The 22,504-nt window shown below is 41.2% G+C and overlaps 1 protein-coding gene across 6 annotated transcripts in view; it reads left to right on the top strand.

Annotated features, from left to right (window-relative positions):
• Positions 1-22,504, top strand: part of LOC139365115 (septin-9-like) — a 131,193-nt gene that overhangs the window by 97,714 nt on the left and 10,975 nt on the right. For all 6 annotated transcript variants that reach the window (XM_071102508.1, XM_071102507.1, XM_071102512.1 and 3 more), the window contains 4 exons: positions 2,179-2,307; positions 2,493-2,574; positions 4,886-5,023; positions 7,252-7,369. In XM_071102508.1, coding sequence (XP_070958609.1) covers positions 2,179-2,307; positions 2,493-2,574; positions 4,886-5,023; positions 7,252-7,369 — 467 coding nt within the window. The remainder of the gene's footprint in view (positions 1-2,178; positions 2,308-2,492; positions 2,575-4,885; positions 5,024-7,251; positions 7,370-22,504) is intronic.

The raw sequence follows: 22,504 nt of genomic DNA on the forward strand, positions 1-22,504 counted from the left end.
CAGATTAATAATCAAAAATGTATTGTATGGCAATGGTTTTTGATTGGAGTACAGTAAGTGGTTAATTCGTGTACTTGGTGGAAACACTGGAGAGGCTCTCTGGAAAGCTTTGATTCTTCAGGTCCGAAGCAAACACAGATGTGTTGTAAAGGGACGATGCTGTACTACTTCCCATAATGTTAGAGGTCAGAAGTCAAGACACTGAGGGCCCGGTCATTAATCAGTTGTTTGAAGCCTTATAAATCGCAAATGAAGTTTCAACATATAAACCTCCATTATTTTGTGTGTGTGTGTGTGTGTGTGTGTGTGTGCGTGCGTGCGTGCGTGCGTGAACACTTACTAAGAACACCAGAGGCCCTGAGCTCCAGTCTGTGTTGACTTAACCAGACAGTGAACTAAACTGTGTGTGTTACCTGTCCAGGGGTCATAAACACTACACTCTCCCTCGTTAATCCACAGTTTATCCCAGGGCCCAAAAGTGATGTTGGCGGTAGTCAGCTGCTACAGGCAATCTTTTGGGTCCATGCACAGTATGTTCTTCCCTAATTCTAGAATGTTCAGGGTTCTATCTAGTCCAGCTTTTCAATCTCTCTCCCATCTTCTGACCCCCCCACACACACACCTCTCCAGCTGGTTCCTCTCTAGTGCTGATAGAGCAGAGCTCTTCTCCAGACTGCAGGGTTACATGTCTACCCAGCGTTGCAGATGGTGGTCACATGTCCTGCCAACAGCTGTTCCAGTCTGTTTAATACTCTATTGCAGGGATCATCAACTAGATTCAGCCGCCAGACTTTTGTTTCTTGAGCGGATGGTCATGGGGTCCGGAACATCATTATAAATCATTTGTAGACTGTAAATGGACAGCAAGAAGCCCAAAGTGATATAATATTGGACTAAAACAGAATCATTTCAAACCTTGCTTACATTTGTATACGATCACATACATCTCTCTATTATGCGTGGGAAGACTTTGGAACAGATTTCCCCCCCAAAAAATCACTTGGAGCTGGACAGAAGACTGTGTTTTGTCTTATGTCCAATAATTAAACATAGTTTACAGTTGGGGAACCCTGCTGTATTGGAAGAGATAAGAGAACAGGGGGAGGTGTGTGTGTGAGTCATAGACTTATGGTGCGTGTGTGACCCAAAGGTCTTTGTCGACAATGGCCAGTTTTATAGTGCAGTGATCTGAGCCAGCGTCAGCTGCACAAACCACAGACGGATGAGTTTCACACTTATGGAAGACTGGGTTTCTCCAACCAACTGCTCTATGGCGGATAAGGCTCAGCTCAGTTCAAGGCTCAGTGTGGTTTAATTGACAGCAGAGCTCTTCCCCAGACTGCAGGTCTGAGCCCCGAAAGGACATGCATTTCCTTTAGGCCAACTTGAATGGATGGGAGGGAGAGTGGGAGGGGGAGTGGGGGAGGGGGAGTGGGAGGGAGGGAGGGAGAGTGTGAGAGTGGGAGGGAGGGAGGGAGAGTGGGAGGGAGGGAGGGCCTTGGCCAAGTGACTGAGTCATTATTCTGTACTTGGGACTCATATCAGAGCCACAGAGAGAATGGTGAAAAGGGCACTGACGTAGCGTGTGTGTTCGGTGGGGAGGCCTTACTGAAGACACCTGTAACTTTTCCTCCACTGCAGCCAAAATCTTGTGAAATAGCCTCTTTCTCCCCTGAGTGTCTGTGACCGGCTGGAACAGCTCTGGTGTTGAACTCTGTTTGTCTCAGTGTGAAATAATGAGGCCCGTCAGTCATTACACCACTGGAATGAACCTGTTAGTGGGAAGAGTGACTGAAGAATGTTCTGGAGAAAGGTGAGAGGAAGTCCACCATTGTGAGAGTAGTCTATTCCCTACAGTCACACTAGATGAGAGGGTATTGGTTTAAATTGAGGCCTGGGCTACTGTTTTACCTTCATTGTAGAGTTTCTACGTTATTTTGTTTAGCTCAGTTGGTAGAGCATGGTGCTTGCAGCTCCAGGGTTGTGGGCTTGTTTCCCCCGGGACCAGTACCAATCAAAAGTATGAAAATGGATGTACTCATTACTGTAAGTCACTCTAAATAAGATGGTCTGCTAGATGACTAAAATCTCAATTGTGGCTTTATTGTGTTTATTTGCATTACCAATGTGTTTGACATTCAGGTGTGTGTGTGTGTGTGTGTGTGTGTGTGTGTGTAGGGCAGAGCGGCCTAGGGAAGTCCACTCTGATGAACACTCTGTTCAAGTCCAAGGTGAGCCGTAAGTCAGTGCAGGCCACGTCCCAGGAGAAGATCCCCAAGACCATCCATATCAAGTCTGTCAGCCATGGTGAGAGGAGGAAAATATCACTCATACTGTTAATTTCACTCTTTCTTTTCTGCACCTCTAGCTACATCTTTCACTTTATCCATCTCACCCTCTACTCAGTCTACCCTGTGTTGTGACTACAGTCTGAGGTACATTTGGCCTCTGGGGTGCTTGTATTCAGTCTAATTGTGTCTGTCTCTGTTCAGACATTGAGGAGAAGGGGGTGAGGATGAAACTAACTGTTATCGACACACCCGGCTTCGGGGATCAGATCAACAACGAGAACTGGTACAGTAACAGTACAATCCATAGCTGAAATGTTATATTTATAATGTGCTTATATTTCTATGTGCGTAGATATATCCTATCTATGTGTATATACAGTTGAAGTCAGAAGTTTACATACACCTTAGTCAAATGCATTTAAACTCAGTTTTTCACAAATCCTGACATTTAATCCAAGTAACAATTCCCTGTTTAGGTCAGTTAGGATCACCACTTTATTTAAAGAATGTGAAATGTCAGAATAATACTAGAGGGAAGGTTTTATTTCTTTCATCACATTCCCAGTGGGTCAGACGTTTACATACACTCAATTAGTATTTGGTAGCATTGCCTTTAAATTGTTTAACTTGGGTCAAACGTTTCAGGTAGCCTTCCACAAACTTCCCACAAGATTTTGGGTGAATTTAAGTTGGGTGAATTTTGGCCCATTCCTCCTGACAGAGCTGGTGTAACTGAGTCAGGTTTGTAAGGCCTCCTTGCTCGCACACGCTTTTTCAGTTCTGCCCACAAATTTGCTATAGGATTGAGTTCAGGGCTTTGTGATGGCCACTCCAATACCTTGACTTTGTTGTCCTGAAGCCATTTTGCCACAACTTTGGAAGCATGCTTGGTGTCATTGTCCATTTGGAAGACCCATTTGCAACCAAGCTTTAACTTCCTGACTGATGTCTTGAGATGTTGCTTCAATATATCCACGTAATTTTCCTCCCTCATGATGCCATCTATTTTGTGAAGTGCACCAGTCCCTCCTGCAGCAAAGAACCCCCACAACATGATGCTGCCACCCCCGTGCTTCACGGTTGGTATGGTGTTCTTCGGCTTGCAAGCCTCCCCCATTTTCCTCCAAACATCATAACGATGGTCATTATGGCAAAACAGTTCTATTTTTGTTTCATCAGACCAGAGGACATTTCTCCAAAAAGTACGATCTTTGTCCCCATGTGCATTTGCAAACCATAGTCTGGCTTTTTATGGCAGCTTTAGAGCAGTGGTTTCTTCCTTGCTGAGCGGCCTTTCAGGTTATGTCGATATAGGACTTGTTATACTGTGGATATAGCTACTTTTGTACCTGTTTCCTCCAGCATCTTCACAAGGTCCTTTGCTGCTGCTCTTGGATTGATTTGCACTTTTCGCACCAATGTACGTTCATCTCTAGGAGACAGAACGTGTCTCCTTCCTGAGCGGTATGACGGCTGATGGTCCCATGGTGTTTATACCTGCGTACTATTGTTTGTACAGATGAACGTGGTACCTTCAGGCTTTTGGAAATTGCTCCCAAGGATGAACCAGACTTGTGGAGGTCTATATACAATGGGGGGAAAAAGTATTTAGTCCGCCACCAATTGTGCAAGTTCTCCCACTTAAAAAGATGAGAGAGGCCTGTAATTTTTATCATAGGTACAAAATCCAGAAAATAATATTGTAGGATTTTTAATTAATTTATTTTCAAATTATGGTGGAAAATAAGTATTTGGTCACCTACAAACAAGCAAGATTTCTGGCTCTCACAGACCTGTAACTTCTTCTTTAAGAGGCTCCTCTGTCCTCCACTCGTTACCTGTATTAATGGTACCTGTTTGAACTTGTTATCAGTATAAAAGACACCACACACACAGTTGAAGTCGGAACTTTACATACACGTAGATTGTACCAATTAAAACTAGTTTTTTTCACATTCTTAAATAAAGTGGTGATCCTAACTGACCTAAGAGAGGGAATTTTTAAGAGGATTAAATGTCAGGAATTGTTGAAAACGGAGTTTAAATGTATTTGGCTAAGGTGTATGTAAGAATTAATAGTGTATAATAAATAATAGTGTAGACATCAAAACTATGTAGTAGCACACATGGAATCATGTAGTAACCAAAAAATTAATAAATGTAAAGCTGTCATCAAGGCAGAAGGTGGCTACTTTGAAGAATCTCAACTATAAAATATATTTTGATTTGTTTAAAAGGTTTGTGTTTCCGACAGGATCCCGTATGTGTTATTTCATAGTTTTGATATCTTTACCATTATTCTACAATGTAGAAAATAGTAAATAAAGAAAAGCCCTTGAATAAATAAGTATGTCCAAACTTTTGAGTAGTACTGTCGCTCTCTCTCGTTAATATAAATGCTTACCCCATACATCTCATCTAGATGACTAGTGTACACAGTACTGTGTATGACCTCATCCATCCTCTTTCTCTCCCTCTTCCTGTCTTTCTCACTTGTCTCCCCCTATCCATCCCCCAAAACTCCCCCTTTCTCTTTTAATCTGCCTCTCCCCTTCCTTCCACTTCCTGTCTTCTTCCCCTCCCTCCCTCCACAGTTGGCAGCCCATCATGAAGTTCATTAATGCCCAGTATGAGCAGTACCTTCAGGAGGAGATCAACATCAACAGGAAGAAGAGGATTCCAGACTCAAGGGTTCACTGCTGTATTTACTTCATACCCCCTACTGGACACTGGTGAGGCAGGAATGCGTACACACACACACACACACACACACACACACACACACACACTCACACTCACTCACACACCTTGTGAAGGGTATGAATGTGTGGAATGTTTCAGGTGAATGTTTAGATATGGCTGGGAGAGTGTCAAGCTGATTATTAGCTAAACTTCATTCTTTGGATTTTCCACTTTATCGTCCTATACAGTTGTCATGCCTTTTGAGTGATCAAAAATGGCATGTAATCAATCACAATAATTGTCATACACACACATGCACAGTGTCAGTGCAACAGTGCTGCTGCCCCCTGCTGTCCCTGAACAGTAGAGAATATGCAACTGGGAGATTTAAAAAGGAGTGAGAGAGGGAGTGAAGTGATTTATGTTAGATAAGCAGTGAGTCATAGGGAGAGTCCTACTCAAATAGCCCTGAATCATCAGAACAGAAAACAGAGGAGGAGGACACAGTGAGTTTGGCATGACTTTCTGATACACATTAGTTATAACAACAATCTAATGCCCCGTGCTCTGCCATTCAAATATCAGATATGATGTCCAACGTCACACTGTGCCCTTCTGTGTAACATATACAGCCTATGTATGGGCCAGATTCCCGGACAGAATGGAGATTCTCTGAGTGTGTTTTAGTCTTGGAGTGTCTGTCTGAACGTACGGCTCATGTTCTACTACCCCACCACCGTTCTGGGTTGACCTGTAGTGGATCCTCCTCTGCTCCTGCAGCTCAGAGGGACAGACAGATGGCTGTCTGAACGTACAGCTCATGTTCTACTACCCCACCACCGCTCTGGGTTGACCTGTAGTGGATCCTCCTCTGCTCCTGCAGCTCAGAGGGACAGACAGATGTCTGTCTGAACGTACGGCTCATGTTCTACTACCTCACCACCGCTCTGGGTTGACCTGTAGTGGATCCTCCTCTGCTCCTGCAGCTCAGAGGGACACACAGATGTGGAAACACTTACTCTTCCAGACCCCCATCCATTTCCTGTTTCACAGGCAGCGAGTTGCAACACGTCCCATAACACCCGTTTTCCATGACTGGAAAAAATGTATTTCTCGCTCTCTGTCGCCAGGACTTGAAACAAACGCCTGTGTTTGCCTCCCTGCTCCAAGTTTCTGTCTGGTGTTTCTGCTGCTCACACATCTGGGCCTGATTTGAGATTCTCATAGAGCTACCCCCCCACCCCCCCAAAAAAAAATTATGTTGCTACGGTATACAACTATTACCCTTTTAATTGAATCCCTCCTGTGTTATGTCTGCTCCTCCTCTGCATCTACCCCATGATGGTTCTACGATTTGTTGCAATGGTCTGGGGTCCAGTGCTGTGGTGGACTGCTGGCTTTGCCCTAATTTCTGTGGTTGTGATGTACAAGAGCGAGAGCCTTAACATATTGTGCCCCCCCCCCCTCCGATATAGCCTGAGCAGCGTTTCATGTTCTTCCAGCGTTGTGGATGTCTGTCACATGTCCAACAACTGTTCTAATCTAATGTTTAATACTCTAATGGGAGCAATATGAGAACAGAGGTTGTGTGTCGTGTGTGTTGTGTGTCGTGTGTGTGTTGTGTGTGTGTATGCACATGCTCATCTGTCTGACCCAAAGGTCTTTATCAACAATGGGCAGTTGTTTATAGTGCAGTGATCTGAGCCAGCGTCAGCTGCACAAACCACAGACGGATGAGTTTCACACTTATGGAAGACTGGGTTTCTCCAACCAACTGCTCAATGGCGGATAAGGCTCAGCTCAGTTCAAGGCTCAGTGGGGTTTAATTGACAGTGACAGACACGCACTGACTGATGTGGGTCTCAGATATACAGTAGGTTTAGCTTGTACATAGAGTATGTATGTGAATCTACAGTACTGTATGTCTGCTTGTCGCCCTCAGACAGCTGCGCTATGGGTATATTTATTGGAGGATACCGCCCTCTGGTGGTTCTAGGATGTATCACACTGTCGACCCAAATAAACACTAAAACGTTGAACAAGAACTATAAAACAGACCTGGGTTCTAATACTATTTGAGATCATTCATAATACATTTGCCAGGCTTGATTGAGCTAGCCTGTTGCAACGGAACCAATAAAGTCTCAAAAGTGAAAACCCTGGCGCTTCAGCAAATACTCAAAGTATTTGAGACATTTTGAACCCAGGTCTGCTATAGCTACAGGTGAAATGAAGCCCCTCTCTCAATCCCCCCCCCCCCCCCTTCTCTCACTTCCAGTCTGCGACCTCTGGATGTGGAGTTTATGAGGCGTCTCAGTAAGGTGGTCAACATTGTTCCTGTCATTGCCAAGGCAGACACACTCACCCTGGAGGAGAGGGACTTCTTTAAACAGAAGGTGAGCTCTCTCTCTCTCTTCTTCCATCTTTATCTGTCTCCAATTCCTCTTTTTTTGTTGCATGCTGTCTCTCTCTCTCTCTCTCGCATATTTTGTGTTCTCTGCAGCAACAGGAAATGTTTCTTAAGTTGTTTGGCCACTGCCGCCCGTTCGGTCACTGTCCAATGAGAGAACACTGAGGATGTTTTGTGTGTATAGAGTACTTGTGAGGTCAGGACCTATAAAGCCAGGCTCTGGATTGGAGAGGAGTTCTGTGGGAGTCATCCTCTCTCTCCCTCCTTTTCTGTCTCCTTCCTTTTCTGTCTCTCCCTCCGTTTCTGTCTTTCTCACCTTTTCTGTCTTTCTCACCTTTTCTGTCTTTCTCACCTTTTCTGTCTCTCCCTCCTTTTCTGTCTTTCTCTCCTTTTCTGTCTCTCTCCCTCTCGCCCAATTTTGAATTGGCTAGAGGTAAGTTCTGTCCAACTTCTCCCGTCTCCTTCCCTCCCCTCCTTCCCCCTCTCCCCTTACTGCTGATGTGGTCACAGTGGACTCCATTACATCACTTCCTCCTATGTGGTGTGGATCTGAAACGTAAAAAAATAATTTGATCACAGACCCCAAGAGGGAAAGTAGTAGTAGATGCAGCAGCAGTAGTAGTAGTAGTAGATGCAGTAGTAGATGTAGTAGTAGTAGTAGATGTAGTAGTAGATGCAGTAGTAGATGTAGTAGTAGTAGTAGATGTAGTAGTAGATGCAGCAGCAGTAGTAGTAGTAGTAGATGCAGCAGCAGTAGTAGTAGTAGTAGATGTAGTAGTAGTAGTAGATGCAGTAGTAGATGTAGTAGTAGATGTAGTAGTAGATGCAGTAGTAGATGTAGTAGTAGTAGTAGATGTAGTAGTAGTAGTAGTAGATGCAGTAGTAGTAGTAGTAGTAGTAGATGCAGCAGCAGTAGTAGATGTAGTAGTAGATGTAGTAGTAGATGCATCAGTAGTAGTAGTAGATGCAGTAGTAGTAGTAGATGCAGCAGTAGTAGTAGTAGTATATGCAGTAGTAGTAGATTCAGTAGTAGTAGATGCAGCTGTAGTAGTAGTAGTAGTAGTAGTAGTAGATGCAGCTGTAGTAGTAGTAGTAGTAGTAGATGCAGTAGTAGTAGATGCAGTAGTAGTATTAGAAGTAGGGGAATGGCAGGTTGTTGTAGTATTAGTAGTAGATGTAGTATTAGAAGTAGGGGAATGGCAGGTTGTAGTAGTATTAGTAGTAGATGCAGCAGTAGTATCAGAAGTAGGGGAATGGCAGGTTGTAGTAGTAGATGCAGCAGTAGTATTAGAAGTAGGGGAATGGCAGGTTGTTGTAGTAGTATTAGTAGTAGATGCAGCAGTAGTATTAGAAGTAGGGGAATGGCAGGTTGTTGTAGTATTACTAGTAGATGCAGCAGTAGTATTAGAAGTAGGGGAATGGCAGGTTGTTGTAGTATTAGTAGTAGATGTAGTATTAGAAGTAGGGGAATGGCAGGTTGTAGTAGTAGATGCAGCAGTAGTATTAGAAGTAGGGGAATGGCAGGTTGTTGTAGTAGTATTAGTGGTTGATGTAGTATTAGAAGTAGGGGAATGGAAGGTTGTTGTAGTAGTAGTAGATGCAGCAGTAGTATTAGAAGTAGGGGAATGGCAGGTTGTTGTAGTAGTATTAGTAGTAGATGCAGCAGTAGTATTAGAAGTAGGGGAATGGCAGGTTGTTGTAGTATTAGTAGTAGATGCAGTATTAGAAGTAGGGGAATGGCAGGTTGTTGTAGTAGTAGTAGATGCAGTAGTAGTATTAGAAGTAGGGGAATGGCAGGTTGTTGTAGTATTAGTAGTAGATGTAGTATTAGAAGTAGGGGAATGGCAGGTTGTTGTAGTAGTATTAGTAGTAGATGCAGCAGTAGTATTAGAAGTAGGGGAATGGCAGGTTGTTGTAGTAGTAGTAGATGCAGCAGTAGTATTAGAAGTAGGGGAATGGCAGGTTGTTGTAGTATTAGTAGTAGATGCAGCAGTAGTATTAGAAGTAGGGGAATGGCAGGTTGTAGTAGTATTAGTAGTAGATGTAGTATTATAAGTAGGGGAATGGCAGGTTGTTGTAGTAGATGCAGCAGTAGTATTAGAAGTAGAGGAATGGCAGGTTGTTGTAGTAGTATTAGTAGTAGATGTAGTATTAGAAGTAGAGGAATGGCAGGTTGTTGTAGTAGTATTAGTAGTAGATGCAGCAGTAGTATTAGAAGTAGGGGAATGGCAGGTTGTTGTAGTAGTAGTAGATGCAGCAGTAGTATTAGAAGTAGGGGAATGGCAGGTTGTTGTAGTAGTATTAGTAGTAGATGCAGCAGTAGTATTAGAAGTAGGGGAATGGCAGGTTGTTGTAGTAGTATTAGTAGTAGATGCAGCAGTAGTATTAGAAGTAGAGGAATGGCAGGTTGTTGTAGTAGTATTAGTAGTAGATGCAGCAGTAGTATTAGATGTAGGGGAATGGCAGGTTGTTGTAGTAGTATTAGTAGTAGATGTAGTATTAGAAGTAGAGGAATGGCAGGTTGTTGTAGTAGTATTAGTAGTAGATGCAGCAGTAGTATTAGATGTAGGGGAATGGCAGGTTGTTGTAGTAGTATTAGTAGTAGATGTAGTATTAGAAGTAGAGGAATGGCAGGTTGTTGTAGTAGTATTAGTAGTAGATGCAGCAGTAGTATTAGAAGTAGGGGAATGGCAGGTTGTTGTAGTATTAGTAGTAGATGCAGTATTAGAAGTAGGGGAATGGCAGGTTGTAGTAGTATTAGTAGTAGATGTAGTATTATAAGTAGGGGAATGGCAGGTTGTTGTAGTAGATGCAGCAGTAGTATTAGAAGTAGAGGAATGGCAGGTTGTTGTAGTAGTATTAGTAGTAGATGTAGTATTAGAAGTAGAGGAATGGCAGGTTGTTGTAGTAGTATTAGTAGTAGATGCAGCAGTAGTATTAGAAGTAGGGGAATGGCAGGTTGTTGTAGTAGTAGTAGATGCAGCAGTAGTATTAGAAGTAGGGGAATGGCAGGTTGTTGTAGTAGTATTAGTAGTAGATGCAGCAGTAGTATTAGAAGTAGGGGAATGGCAGGTTGTTGTAGTAGTATTAGTAGTAGATGCAGCAGTAGTATTAGAAGTAGAGGAATGGCAGGTTGTTGTAGTAGTATTAGTAGTAGATGCAGCAGTAGTATTAGATGTAGGGGAATGGCAGGTTGTTGTAGTAGTATTAGTAGTAGATGTAGTATTAGAAGTAGAGGAATGGCAGGTTGTTGTAGTAGTATTAGTAGTAGATGCAGCAGTAGTATTAGATGTAGGGGAATGGCAGGTTGTTGTAGTAGTATTAGTAGTAGATGTAGTATTAGAAGTAGAGGAATGGCAGGTTGTTGTAGTAGTATTAGTAGTAGATGCAGCAGTAGTATTAGAAGTAGGGGAATGGCAGGTTGTTGTAGTATTAGTAGTAGATGCAGTATTAGAAGTAGGGGAATGGCAGGTTGTAGTAGTATTAGTAGTAGATGCAGCAGTAGTATTAGAAGTAGGGGAATGGCAGGTTGTTGTAGTAGTATTAGTAGTAGATGTAGTATTAGAAGTAGAGGAATGGCAGGTTGTTGTAGTAGTATTAGTAGTAGATGCAGCAGTAGTATTAGAAGTAGGGGAATGGCAGGTTGTTGTAGTAGTATTAGTAGTAGATGCAGCAGTAGTATCAGAAGTAGGGGAATGGCAGGTTGTTGTAGTATTAGTAGTAGATGCAGCAGCAGTATTAGAAGTAGGGGAATGGCAGGTTGTTGTTGTATTAGTAGTAGATGTAGTATTATAAGTAGGGGAATGGCAGGTTGTAGTATTAGTAGAAGATGCAGCAGTAGTATTAGAAGTAGGGGAATGGCAGGTTGTTGTAGTAGTAGTAGATGCAGCAGTAGTATTAGAAGTAGAGGAATGGCAGGTTGTTGTAGTAGTAGTAGATGCAGTAGTAGTATTAGAAGTAGGGGAATGGCAGGTTGTTGTAGTATTAGTAGTAGATGCAGCAGCAGTATTAGAAGTAGGGGAATGGCAGGTTGTTGTAGTATTAGTAGTAGATGTAGTATTAGAAGTAGAGGAATGGCAGGTTGTTGTAGTAGTAGTAGATGCAGCAGTAGTATTAGAAGTAGATGCAGCAGTAGTATTAGATGTAGGGGAATGGCAGGTTGTTGTAGTAGTATTAGTAGTAGATGTAGTATTAGAAGTAGAGGAATGGCAGGTTGTTGTAGTAGTATTAGTAGTAGATGCAGCAGTAGTATTAGAAGTAGGGGAATGGCAGGTTGTTGTAGTATTAGTAGTAGATGCAGTATTAGAAGTAGGGGAATGGCAGGTTGTAGTAGTATTAGTAGTAGATGTAGTATTATAAGTAGGGGAATGGCAGGTTGTTGTAGTAGATGCAGCAGTAGTATTAGAAGTAGAGGAATGGCAGGTTGTTGTAGTAGTATTAGTAGTAGATGTAGTATTAGAAGTAGAGGAATGGCAGGTTGTTGTAGTAGTATTAGTAGTAGATGCAGCAGTAGTATTAGAAGTAGGGGAATGGCAGGTTGTTGTAGTAGTAGTAGATGCAGCAGTAGTATTAGAAGTAGGGGAATGGCAGGTTGTTGTAGTAGTATTAGTAGTAGATGCAGCAGTAGTATTAGAAGTAGGGGAATGGCAGGTTGTTGTAGTAGTATTAGTAGTAGATGCAGCAGTAGTATTAGAAGTAGAGGAATGGCAGGTTGTTGTAGTAGTATTAGTAGTAGATGCAGCAGTAGTATTAGATGTAGGGGAATGGCAGGTTGTTGTAGTAGTATTAGTAGTAGATGTAGTATTAGAAGTAGAGGAATGGCAGGTTGTTGTAGTAGTATTAGTAGTAGATGCAGCAGTAGTATTAGATGTAGGGGAATGGCAGGTTGTTGTAGTAGTATTAGTAGTAGATGTAGTATTAGAAGTAGAGGAATGGCAGGTTGTTGTAGTAGTATTAGTAGTAGATGCAGCAGTAGTATTAGAAGTAGGGGAATGGCAGGTTGTTGTAGTATTAGTAGTAGATGCAGTATTAGAAGTAGGGGAATGGCAGGTTGTAGTAGTATTAGTAGTAGATGCAGCAGTAGTATTAGAAGTAGGGGAATGGCAGGTTGTTGTAGTAGTATTAGTAGTAGATGTAGTATTAGAAGTAGAGGAATGGCAGGTTGTTGTAGTAGTATTAGTAGTAGATGCAGCAGTAGTATTAGAAGTAGGGGAATGGCAGGTTGTTGTAGTAGTATTAGTAGTAGATGCAGCAGTAGTATCAGAAGTAGGGGAATGGCAGGTTGTTGTAGTATTAGTAGTAGATGCAGCAGCAGTATTAGAAGTAGGGGAATGGCAGGTTGTTGTTGTATTAGTAGTAGATGTAGTATTATAAGTAGGGGAATGGCAGGTTGTAGTATTAGTAGAAGATGCAGCAGTAGTATTAGAAGTAGGGGAATGGCAGGTTGTTGTAGTAGTAGTAGATGCAGCAGTAGTATTAGAAGTAGAGGAATGGCAGGTTGTTGTAGTAGTAGTAGATGCAGTAGTAGTATTAGAAGTAGGGGAATGGCAGGTTGTTGTAGTATTAGTAGTAGATGCAGCAGCAGTATTAGAAGTAGGGGAATGGCAGGTTGTTGTAGTATTAGTAGTAGATGTAGTATTAGAAGTAGAGGAATGGCAGGTTGTTGTAGTAGTAGTAGATGCAGCAGTAGTATTAGAAGTAGAGGAATGGCAGGTTGTTGTAGTAGTAGTAGATGCAGTAGTAGTATTAGAAGTAGGGGAATGGCAGGTTGTTGTAGTATTAGTAGTAGATGCAGCAGCAGTATTAGAAGTAGGGGAATGGCAGGTTGTTGTAGTAGTAGTAGATGCAGCAGTAGTATTAGAAGTAGGGGAATGGCAGGTTGTTGTAGTAGTAGTAGATGCAGTAGTAGTATTAGAAGTAGGGGAATGGCAGGTTGTAGTAGTAGATGCAGCAGTAGTATTAGAAGTAGGGGAATGGCAGGTTGTAGTAGTATTAGTAGTAGATGCAGCAGTAGTATTAGAAGTAGGGGAATGGCAGGTTGTTGTAGTAGTAGTAGATGCAGCAGTAGTATTAGAAGTAGGGGAATGGCAGGTTGTTGTAGTATTAGTAGTAGATGTAGTATTAGAAGTAGGGGAATGGCAGGTTGTTGTAGTAGATGCAGCAGTAGTATTAGAAGTAGGGGAATGGCAGGTTGTTGTAGTAGTATTAGTAGTAGATGTAGTATTAGAAGTAGGGGAATGGCAGGTTGTTGTAGTAGATGCAGCAGTAGTATTAGAAGTAGGGGAATGGCAGGTTGTTGTAGTAGTATTAGTAGTAGATGTAGTATTAGAAGTAGGGGAATGGCAGGTTGTTGTAGTAGATGCAGCAGTAGTATTAGAAGTAGAGGAATGGCAGGTTGTTGTAGTAGTATTAGTAGTAGATGTAGTATTAGAAGTAGAGGAATGGCAGGTTGTTGTAGTAGTATTAGTAGTAGATGTAGTATTAGAAGTAGAGGAATGGCAGGTTGTTGTAGTAGTATTAGTAGTAGATGCAGCAGTAGTATTAGAAGTAGAGGAATGGCAGGTTGTTGTAGTAGTATTAGTAGAAGATGCAGCAGTAGTATTAGAAGTAGGGGAATGGCAGGTTGTTGTAGTATTAGTAGTAGATGCAGCAGCAGTATTAGAAGTAGGGGAATGGCAGGTTGTTGTAGTAGTAGTAGATGCAGCAGTAGTATTAGAAGTAGAGGAATGGCAGGTTGTTGTAGTATTAGTAGTAGATGCAGCAGCAGTATTAGAAGTAGGGGAATGGCAGGTTGTTGTAGTATTAGTAGTAGATGCAGCAGTAGTATTAGAAGTAGGGGAATGGCAGGTTGTTGTAGTAGTATTAGTAGTAGATGTAGTATTAGAAGTAGAGGAATGGCAGGTTGTTGTAGTATTAGTAGTAGATGCAGCAGTAGTATTAGAAGTAGAGGAATGGAAGGTTGTTGTAGTAGTAGTAGATGCAGCAGTAGTATTAGAAGTAGAGGAATGGCAGGTTGTTGTAGTAGTATTAGTAGTAGATGCAGCAGTAGTATTAGAAGTAGAGGAATGGCAGGTTGTTGTAGTAGTATTAGTAGAAGATGCAGCAGTAGTATTAGAAGTAGAGGAATGGCAGGTTGTTGTATTAGTAGTAGATGCAGCAGTAGTATTAGAAGTAGGGGAATGGCAGGTTGTTGTAGTAGTATTAGTAGTAGATGCAGCAGTAGTATTAGAAGTAGAGGAATGGCAGGTTGTTGTAGTATTAGTAGTAGATGCAGCAGTAGTATTAGAAGTAGGGGAATGGCAGGTTGTTGTAGTATTAGTAGTAGATGTAGTATTAGAAGTAGGGGAATGGCAGGTTGTTGTAGTAGATGCAGCAGTAGTATTAGAAGTAGGGGAATGGCAGGTTGTTGTAGTAGTATTAGTAGTAGATGTAGTATTAGAAGTAGGGGAATGGCAGGTTGTTGTAGTAGATGCAGCAGTAGTATTAGAAGTAGAGGAATGGCAGGTTGTTGTAGTAGTATTAGTAGTAGATGTAGTATTAGAAGTAGAGGAATGGCAGGTTGTTGTAGTAGTATTAGTAGTAGATGTAGTATTAGAAGTAGAGGAATGGCAGGTTGTTGTAGTAGTATTAGTAGTAGATGTAGTATTAGAAGTAGAGGAATGGCAGGTTGTTGTAGTAGTATTAGTAGTAGATGCAGCAGTAGTATTAGAAGTAGAGGAATGGCAGGTTGTTGTAGTAGTAGTAGATGCAGCAGTAGTATTAGAAGTAGGGGAATGGCAGGTTGTTGTAGTAGTAGTAGATGCAGTAGTAGTATTAGAAGTAGGGGAATGGCAGGTTGTTGTAGTATTAGTAGTAGATGCAGCAGCAGTATTAGAAGTAGGGGAATGGCAGGTTGTTGTAGTAGTAGTAGATGCAGCAGTAGTATTAGAAGTAGAGGAATGGCAGGTTGTTGTAGTAGTATTAGTAGTAGATGCAGCAGTAGTATTAGAAGTAGAGGAATGGCAGGTTGTTGTAGTAGTAGTAGATGCAGTAGTAGTATTAGAAGTAGAGGAATGGCAGGTTGTTGTAGTAGTATTAGTAGAAGATGCAGCAGTAGTATTAGAAGTAGAGGAATGGCAGGTTGTTGTAGTAGTATTAGTAGTAGATGCAGCAGTAGTATTAGAAGTAGAGGAATGGCAGGTTGTTGTAGTATTAGTAGTAGATGCAGCAGCAGTATTAGAAGTAGGGGAATGGCAGGTTGTTGTAGTAGTAGTAGATGCAGCAGTAGTATTAGAAGTAGAGGAATGGCAGGTTGTTGTAGTAGTATTAGTAGTAGATGCAGCAGTAGTATTAGAAGTAGGGGAATGGCAGGTTGTAGTATTAGTAGTAGATGCAGCAGTAGTATTAGAAGTAGAGGAATGGCAGGTTGTTGTAGTAGTATTAGTAGTAGATGTAGTATTAGAAGTAGAGGAATGGCAGGTTGTTGTAGTAGTATTAGTAGTAGATGTAGTATTAGAAGTAGAGGAATGGCAGGTTGTTGTAGTAGTATTAGTAGTAGATGTAGTATTAGAAGTAGAGGAATGGCAGGTTGTTGTAGTAGTATTAGTAGTAGATGCAGCAGTAGTATTAGAAGTAGGGGAATGGCAGGTTGTTGTAGTATTAGTAGAAGATGCAGCAGCAGTATTAGAAGTAGGGGAATGGCAGGTTGTTGTAGTATTAGTAGTAGATGTAGTATTATAAGTAGGGGAATGGCAGGTTGTTGTAGTAGTAGTAGATGCAGCAGTAGTATTAGAAGTAGAGGAATGGCAGGTTGTTGTAGTATTAGTAGTAGATGCAGCAGTAGTATTAGAAGTAGAGGAATGGCAGGTTGTTGTAGTAGTATTAGTAGTAGATGTAGTATTAGAAGTAGAGGAATGGCAGGTTGTTGTAGTAGTATTAGTAGTAGATGTAGTATTAGAAGTAGAGGAATGGCAGGTTGTTGTAGTAGTATTAGTAGTAGATGCAGCAGTAGTATTAGAAGTAGAGGAATGGCAGGTTGTTGTAGTAGTATTAGTAGAAGATGCAGCAGTAGTATTAGAAGTAGGGGAATGGCAGGTTGTTGTAGTATTAGTAGTAGATGCAGCAGCAGTATTAGAAGTAGGGGAATGGCAGGTTGTTGTAGTAGTAGTAGATGCAGCAGTAGTATTAGAAGTAGAGGAATGGCAGGTTGTTGTAGTATTAGTAGTAGATGCAGCAGCAGTATTAGAAGTAGGGGAATGGCAGGTTGTTGTAGTATTAGTAGTAGATGCAGCAGTAGTATTAGAAGTAGGGGAATGGCAGGTTGTTGTAGTAGTATTAGTAGTAGATGTAGTATTAGAAGTAGAGGAATGGCAGGTTGTTGTAGTATTAGTAGTAGATGCAGCAGTAGTATTAGAAGTAGAGGAATGGAAGGTTGTTGTAGTAGTAGTAGATGCAGCAGTAGTATTAGAAGTAGAGGAATGGCAGGTTGTTGTAGTAGTATTAGTAGTAGATGCAGCAGTAGTATTAGAAGTAGAGGAATGGCAGGTTGTTGTAGTAGTATTAGTAGAAGATGCAGCAGTAGTATTAGAAGTAGAGGAATGGCAGGTTGTTGTATTAGTAGTAGATGCAGCAGTAGTATTAGAAGTAGGGGAATGGCAGGTTGTTGTAGTAGTATTAGTAGTAGATGCAGCAGTAGTATTAGAAGTAGAGGAATGGCAGGTTGTTGTAGTATTAGTAGTAGATGCAGCAGTAGTATTAGAAGTAGGGGAATGGCAGGTTGTTGTAGTATTAGTAGTAGATGTAGTATTAGAAGTAGGGGAATGGCAGGTTGTTGTAGTAGATGCAGCAGTAGTATTAGAAGTAGGGGAATGGCAGGTTGTTGTAGTAGTATTAGTAGTAGATGTAGTATTAGAAGTAGGGGAATGGCAGGTTGTTGTAGTAGATGCAGCAGTAGTATTAGAAGTAGAGGAATGGCAGGTTGTTGTAGTAGTATTAGTAGTAGATGTAGTATTAGAAGTAGAGGAATGGCAGGTTGTTGTAGTAGTATTAGTAGTAGATGTAGTATTAGAAGTAGAGGAATGGCAGGTTGTTGTAGTAGTATTAGTAGTAGATGTAGTATTAGAAGTAGAGGAATGGCAGGTTGTTGTAGTAGTATTAGTAGTAGATGCAGCAGTAGTATTAGAAGTAGAGGAATGGCAGGTTGTTGTAGTAGTAGTAGATGCAGCAGTAGTATTAGAAGTAGGGGAATGGCAGGTTGTTGTAGTAGTAGTAGATGCAGTAGTAGTATTAGAAGTAGGGGAATGGCAGGTTGTTGTAGTATTAGTAGTAGATGCAGCAGCAGTATTAGAAGTAGGGGAATGGCAGGTTGTTGTAGTAGTAGTAGATGCAGCAGTAGTATTAGAAGTAGAGGAATGGCAGGTTGTTGTAGTAGTATTAGTAGTAGATGCAGCAGTAGTATTAGAAGTAGAGGAATGGCAGGTTGTTGTAGTAGTAGTAGATGCAGTAGTAGTATTAGAAGTAGAGGAATGGCAGGTTGTTGTAGTAGTATTAGTAGAAGATGCAGCAGTAGTATTAGAAGTAGAGGAATGGCAGGTTGTTGTAGTAGTATTAGTAGTAGATGTGGTATTAGAAGTAGAGGAATGGCAGGTTGTTGTAGTAGTATTAGTAGTAGATGTGGTATTAGAAGTAGAGGAATGGCAGGTTGTTGTAGTAGTATTAGTAGTAGATGCAGCAGCAGTATTAGAAGTAGGGGAATGGCAGGTTGTTGTAGTAGTAGTAGATGCAGCAGTAGTATTAGAAGTAGAGGAATGGCAGGTTGTTGTAGTAGTATTAGTAGTAGATGCAGCAGTAGTATTAGAAGTAGGGGAATGGCAGGTTGTAGTATTAGTAGTAGATGCAGCAGTAGTATTAGAAGTAGAGGAATGGCAGGTTGTTGTAGTAGTATTAGTAGTAGATGTAGTATTAGAAGTAGAGGAATGGCAGGTTGTTGTAGTAGTATTAGTAGTAGATGTAGTATTAGAAGTAGAGGAATGGCAGGTTGTTGTAGTAGTATTAGTAGTAGATGTAGTATTAGAAGTAGAGGAATGGCAGGTTGTTGTAGTAGTATTAGTAGTAGATGCAGCAGTAGTATTAGAAGTAGGGGAATGGCAGGTTGTTGTAGTATTAGTAGAAGATGCAGCAGCAGTATTAGAAGTAGGGGAATGGCAGGTTGTTGTAGTATTAGTAGTAGATGTAGTATTATAAGTAGGGGAATGGCAGGTTGTTGTAGTAGTAGTAGATGCAGCAGTAGTATTAGAAGTAGAGGAATGGCAGGTTGTTGTAGTATTAGTAGTAGATGCAGCAGTAGTATTAGAAGTAGGGGAATGGCAGGTTGTTGTAGTATTAGTAGTAGATGTAGTATTAGAAGTAGGGGAATGGCAGGTTGTTGTAGTAGATGCAGCAGTAGTATTAGAAGTAGGGGAATGGCAGGTTGTTGTAGTAGTATTAGTAGTAGATGTAGTATTAGAAGTAGGGGAATGGCAGGTTGTTGTAGTAGATGCAGCAGTAGTATTAGAAGTAGAGGAATGGCAGGTTGTTGTAGTAGTATTAGTAGTAGATGTAGTATTAGAAGTAGAGGAATGGCAGGTTGTTGTAGTAGTATTAGTAGTAGATGTAGTATTAGAAGTAGAGGAATGGCAGGTTGTTGTAGTAGTATTAGTAGTAGATGCAGCAGTAGTATTAGAAGTAGAGGAATGGCAGGTTGTTGTAGTAGATGCAGCAGTAGTATTAGAAGTAGGGGAATGGCAGGTTGTTGTAGTAGTAGTAGATGCAGCAGTAGTATTAGAAGTAGGGGAATGGCAGGTTGTTGTAGTAGTAGTAGATGCAGTAGTAGTATTAGAAGTAGGGGAATGGCAGGTTGTAGTAGTAGATGCAGCAGTAGTATTAGAAGTAGAGGAATGGCAGGTTGTTGTAGTAGTATTAGTAGTAGATGCAGCAGTAGTATTAGAAGTAGGGGAATGGCAGGTTGTTGTAGTAGTATTAGTAGTAGATGCAGCAGTAGTATTAGAAGTAGAGGAATGGCAGGTTGTTGTAGTAGTATTAGTAGAAGATGCAGCAGTAGTATTAGAAGTAGAGGAATGGCAGGTTGTTGTAGTAGTATTAGTAGAAGATGCAGCAGTAGTATTAGAAGTAGGGGAATGGCAGGTTGTTGTAGTATTAGTAGTAGATGTAGTATTAGAAGTAGGGGAATGGCAGGTTGTTGTAGTAGATGCAGCAGTAGTATTAGAAGTAGGGGAATGGCAGGTTGTTGTAGTAGTATTAGTAGTAGATGTAGTATTAGAAGTAGGGGAATGGCAGGTTGTTGTAGTAGATGCAGCAGTAGTATTAGAAGTAGAGGAATGGCAGGTTGTTGTAGTAGTATTAGTAGTAGATGTAGTATTAGAAGTAGGGGAATGGCAGGTTGTTGTAGTAGATGCAGCAGTAGTATTAGAAGTAGAGGAATGGCAGGTTGTTGTAGTAGTATTAGTAGTAGATGTAGTATTAGAAGTAGAGGAATGGCAGGTTGTTGTAGTAGTATTAGTAGTAGATGTAGTATTAGAAGTAGAGGAATGGCAGGTTGTTGTAGTAGTATTAGTAGTAGATGCAGCAGTAGTATTAGAAGTAGAGGAATGGCAGGTTGTTGTAGTAGATGCAGCAGTAGTATTAGAAGTAGGGGAATGGCAGGTTGTTGTAGTAGTAGTAGATGCAGTAGTAGTATTAGAAGTAGGGGAATGGCAGGTTGTTGTAGTAGTAGTAGATGCAGCAGTAGTATTAGAAGTAGGGGAATGGCAGGTTGTTGTAGTAGTAGTAGATGCAGTAGTAGTATTAGAAGTAGGGGAATGGCAGGTTGTAGTAGTAGATGCAGCAGTAGTATTAGAAGTAGAGGAATGGCAGGTTGTTGTAGTATTAGTAGTAGATGTAGTATTAGAAGTAGGGGAATGGCAGGTTGTTGTAGTAGTAGTAGATGCAGCAGTAGTATTAGAAGTAGGGGAATGGCAGGTTGTTGTAGTATTAGTAGTAGATGCAGCAGTAGTATTAGAAGTAGGGGAATGGCAGGTTGTTGTAGTAGTATTAGTAGTAGATGCAGCAGTAGTATTAGAAGTAGGGGAATGGCAGGTTGTTGTAGTATTAGTAGTAGATGCAGCAGTAGTATTAGAAGTAGGGGAATGGCAGGTTGTTGTAGTAGTATTAGTAGAAGATGCAGCAGTAGTATTAGAAGTAGGGGAATGGCAGGTTGTTGTAGTATTAGTAGTAGATGTAGTATTAGAAGTAGGGGAATGGCAGGTTGTTGTAGTAGATGCAGCAGTAGTATTAGAAGTAGAGGAATGGCAGGTTGTTGTAGTAGTATTAGTAGTAGATGCAGCAGTAGTATTAGAAGTAGAGGAATGGCAGGTTGTTGTAGTAGTATTAGTAGTAGATACAGCAGTAGTATTAGAAGTAGAGGAATGGCAGGTTGTAGTATTAGTAGAAGATGCAGCAGTAGTATTAGAAGTAGGGGAATGGCAGGTTGTTGTAGTAGTATTAGTAGTAGATGCAGCAGTAGTATTAGAAGTAGAGGAATGGCAGGTTGTTGTAGTAGTATTAGTAGAAGATGCAGCAGTAGTATTAGAAGTAGAGGAATGGCAGGTTGTTGTAGTAGTATTAGTAGAAGATGCAGCAGTAGTATTAGAAGTAGGGGAATGGCAGGTTGTTGTAGTAGTATTAGTAGTAGATGCAGCAGTAGTATTAGAAGTAGGGGAATGGCAGGTTGTAGTAGTATTAGTAGTAGATGCAGCAGTAGTATTAGAAGTAGGGGAATGGCAGGTTGTTGTAGTATTAGTAGTAGATGTAGTATTAGAAGTAGGGGAATGGCAGGTTGTTGTAGTAGATGCAGCAGTAGTATTAGAAGTAGGGGAATGGCAGGTTGTTGTAGTAGTATTAGTAGTAGATGTAGTATTAGAAGTAGGGGAATGGCAGGTTGTTGTAGTAGATGCAGCAGTAGTATTAGAAGTAGAGGAATGGCAGGTTGTTGTAGTAGTATTAGTAGTAGATGTAGTATTAGAAGTAGAGGAATGGCAGGTTGTTGTAGTAGTATTAGTAGTAGATGCAGTAGTAGTATTAGAAGTAGGGGAATGGCAGGTTGTTGTAGTATTAGTAGTAGATGCAGCAGTAGTATTAGAAGTAGGGGAATGGCAGGTTGTAGTATTAGTAGTAGATGCAGCAGTAGTATTAGAAGTAGGGGAATGGCAGGTTGTTGTAGTAGTAGTAGATGCAGCAGTAGTATTAGAAGTAGGGGAATGGCAGGTTGTTGTAGTATTAGTAGTAGATGCAGCAGTAGTATTAGAGTAGGGGAATGGCAGGTTGTTGTAGTATTAGTAGTAGATGTAGTATTATAAGTAGGGGAATGGCAGGTTGTAGTATTAGTAGAAGATGCAGCAGTAGTATTAGAAGTAGGGGAATGGCAGGTTGTTGTAGTAGTATTAGTAGTAGATACAGCAGTAGTATTAGAAGTAGAGGAATGGCAGGTTGTAGTAGTATTAGTAGTAAAAAGGCAGGCATTTATTTCAAAGTAATTATAGCAGCCATGCTCACAGATCCCCACCAGTGTCCCTCTCATTAGGGAAGCTCTGTACGAACGGTTAGAAAAAGTTTAACGTGTGTGAGGGGGTGGTGTGTTTGTGTGTGTGTGCTTGTCTGTTTGTAAACGTGTACACGGGCAGTGATGGGCCGTTGGTTTCAACAGAACATTTTGGGGGAGATTAGTGAAGGGATTTACGTTAACACCACCTAAATCTGTGGGTAACGCAGTGTGCAGATGGTCTCGATTTCTCACAAAATACTGTGATGTATCCAAAGGATTTGTCAGACATGCCTGGCTAATTGCGGTTGTTAGGCCTTTGCTTGTGTGTTCCCATAACCTTTTTAATTAATGTATTCAAGTCTCTGCAAGAGTGTATAATGCATTTGTCGTGTTTCTCAACCTTTTTTTTACAGCAGGGACCAGCAGGCTAGGTGTTTTATTGTAAGGCCGCTGACGACAAAACTATCACTGTAGAAGTGACTAAATGAGAGTCAGTTAACCAGCTCAGGGAGCAGCAAGCAGCATCCCATGGACTGGGGCTTTTCCACGGTGGAGGATGAGAAACAC

Source organism: Oncorhynchus clarkii, chromosome 13, assembly GCF_045791955.1.
Source record: "Oncorhynchus clarkii lewisi isolate Uvic-CL-2024 chromosome 13, UVic_Ocla_1.0, whole genome shotgun sequence".
Classification (NCBI taxonomy): Eukaryota; Metazoa; Chordata; class Actinopteri; order Salmoniformes; family Salmonidae; genus Oncorhynchus; species Oncorhynchus clarkii.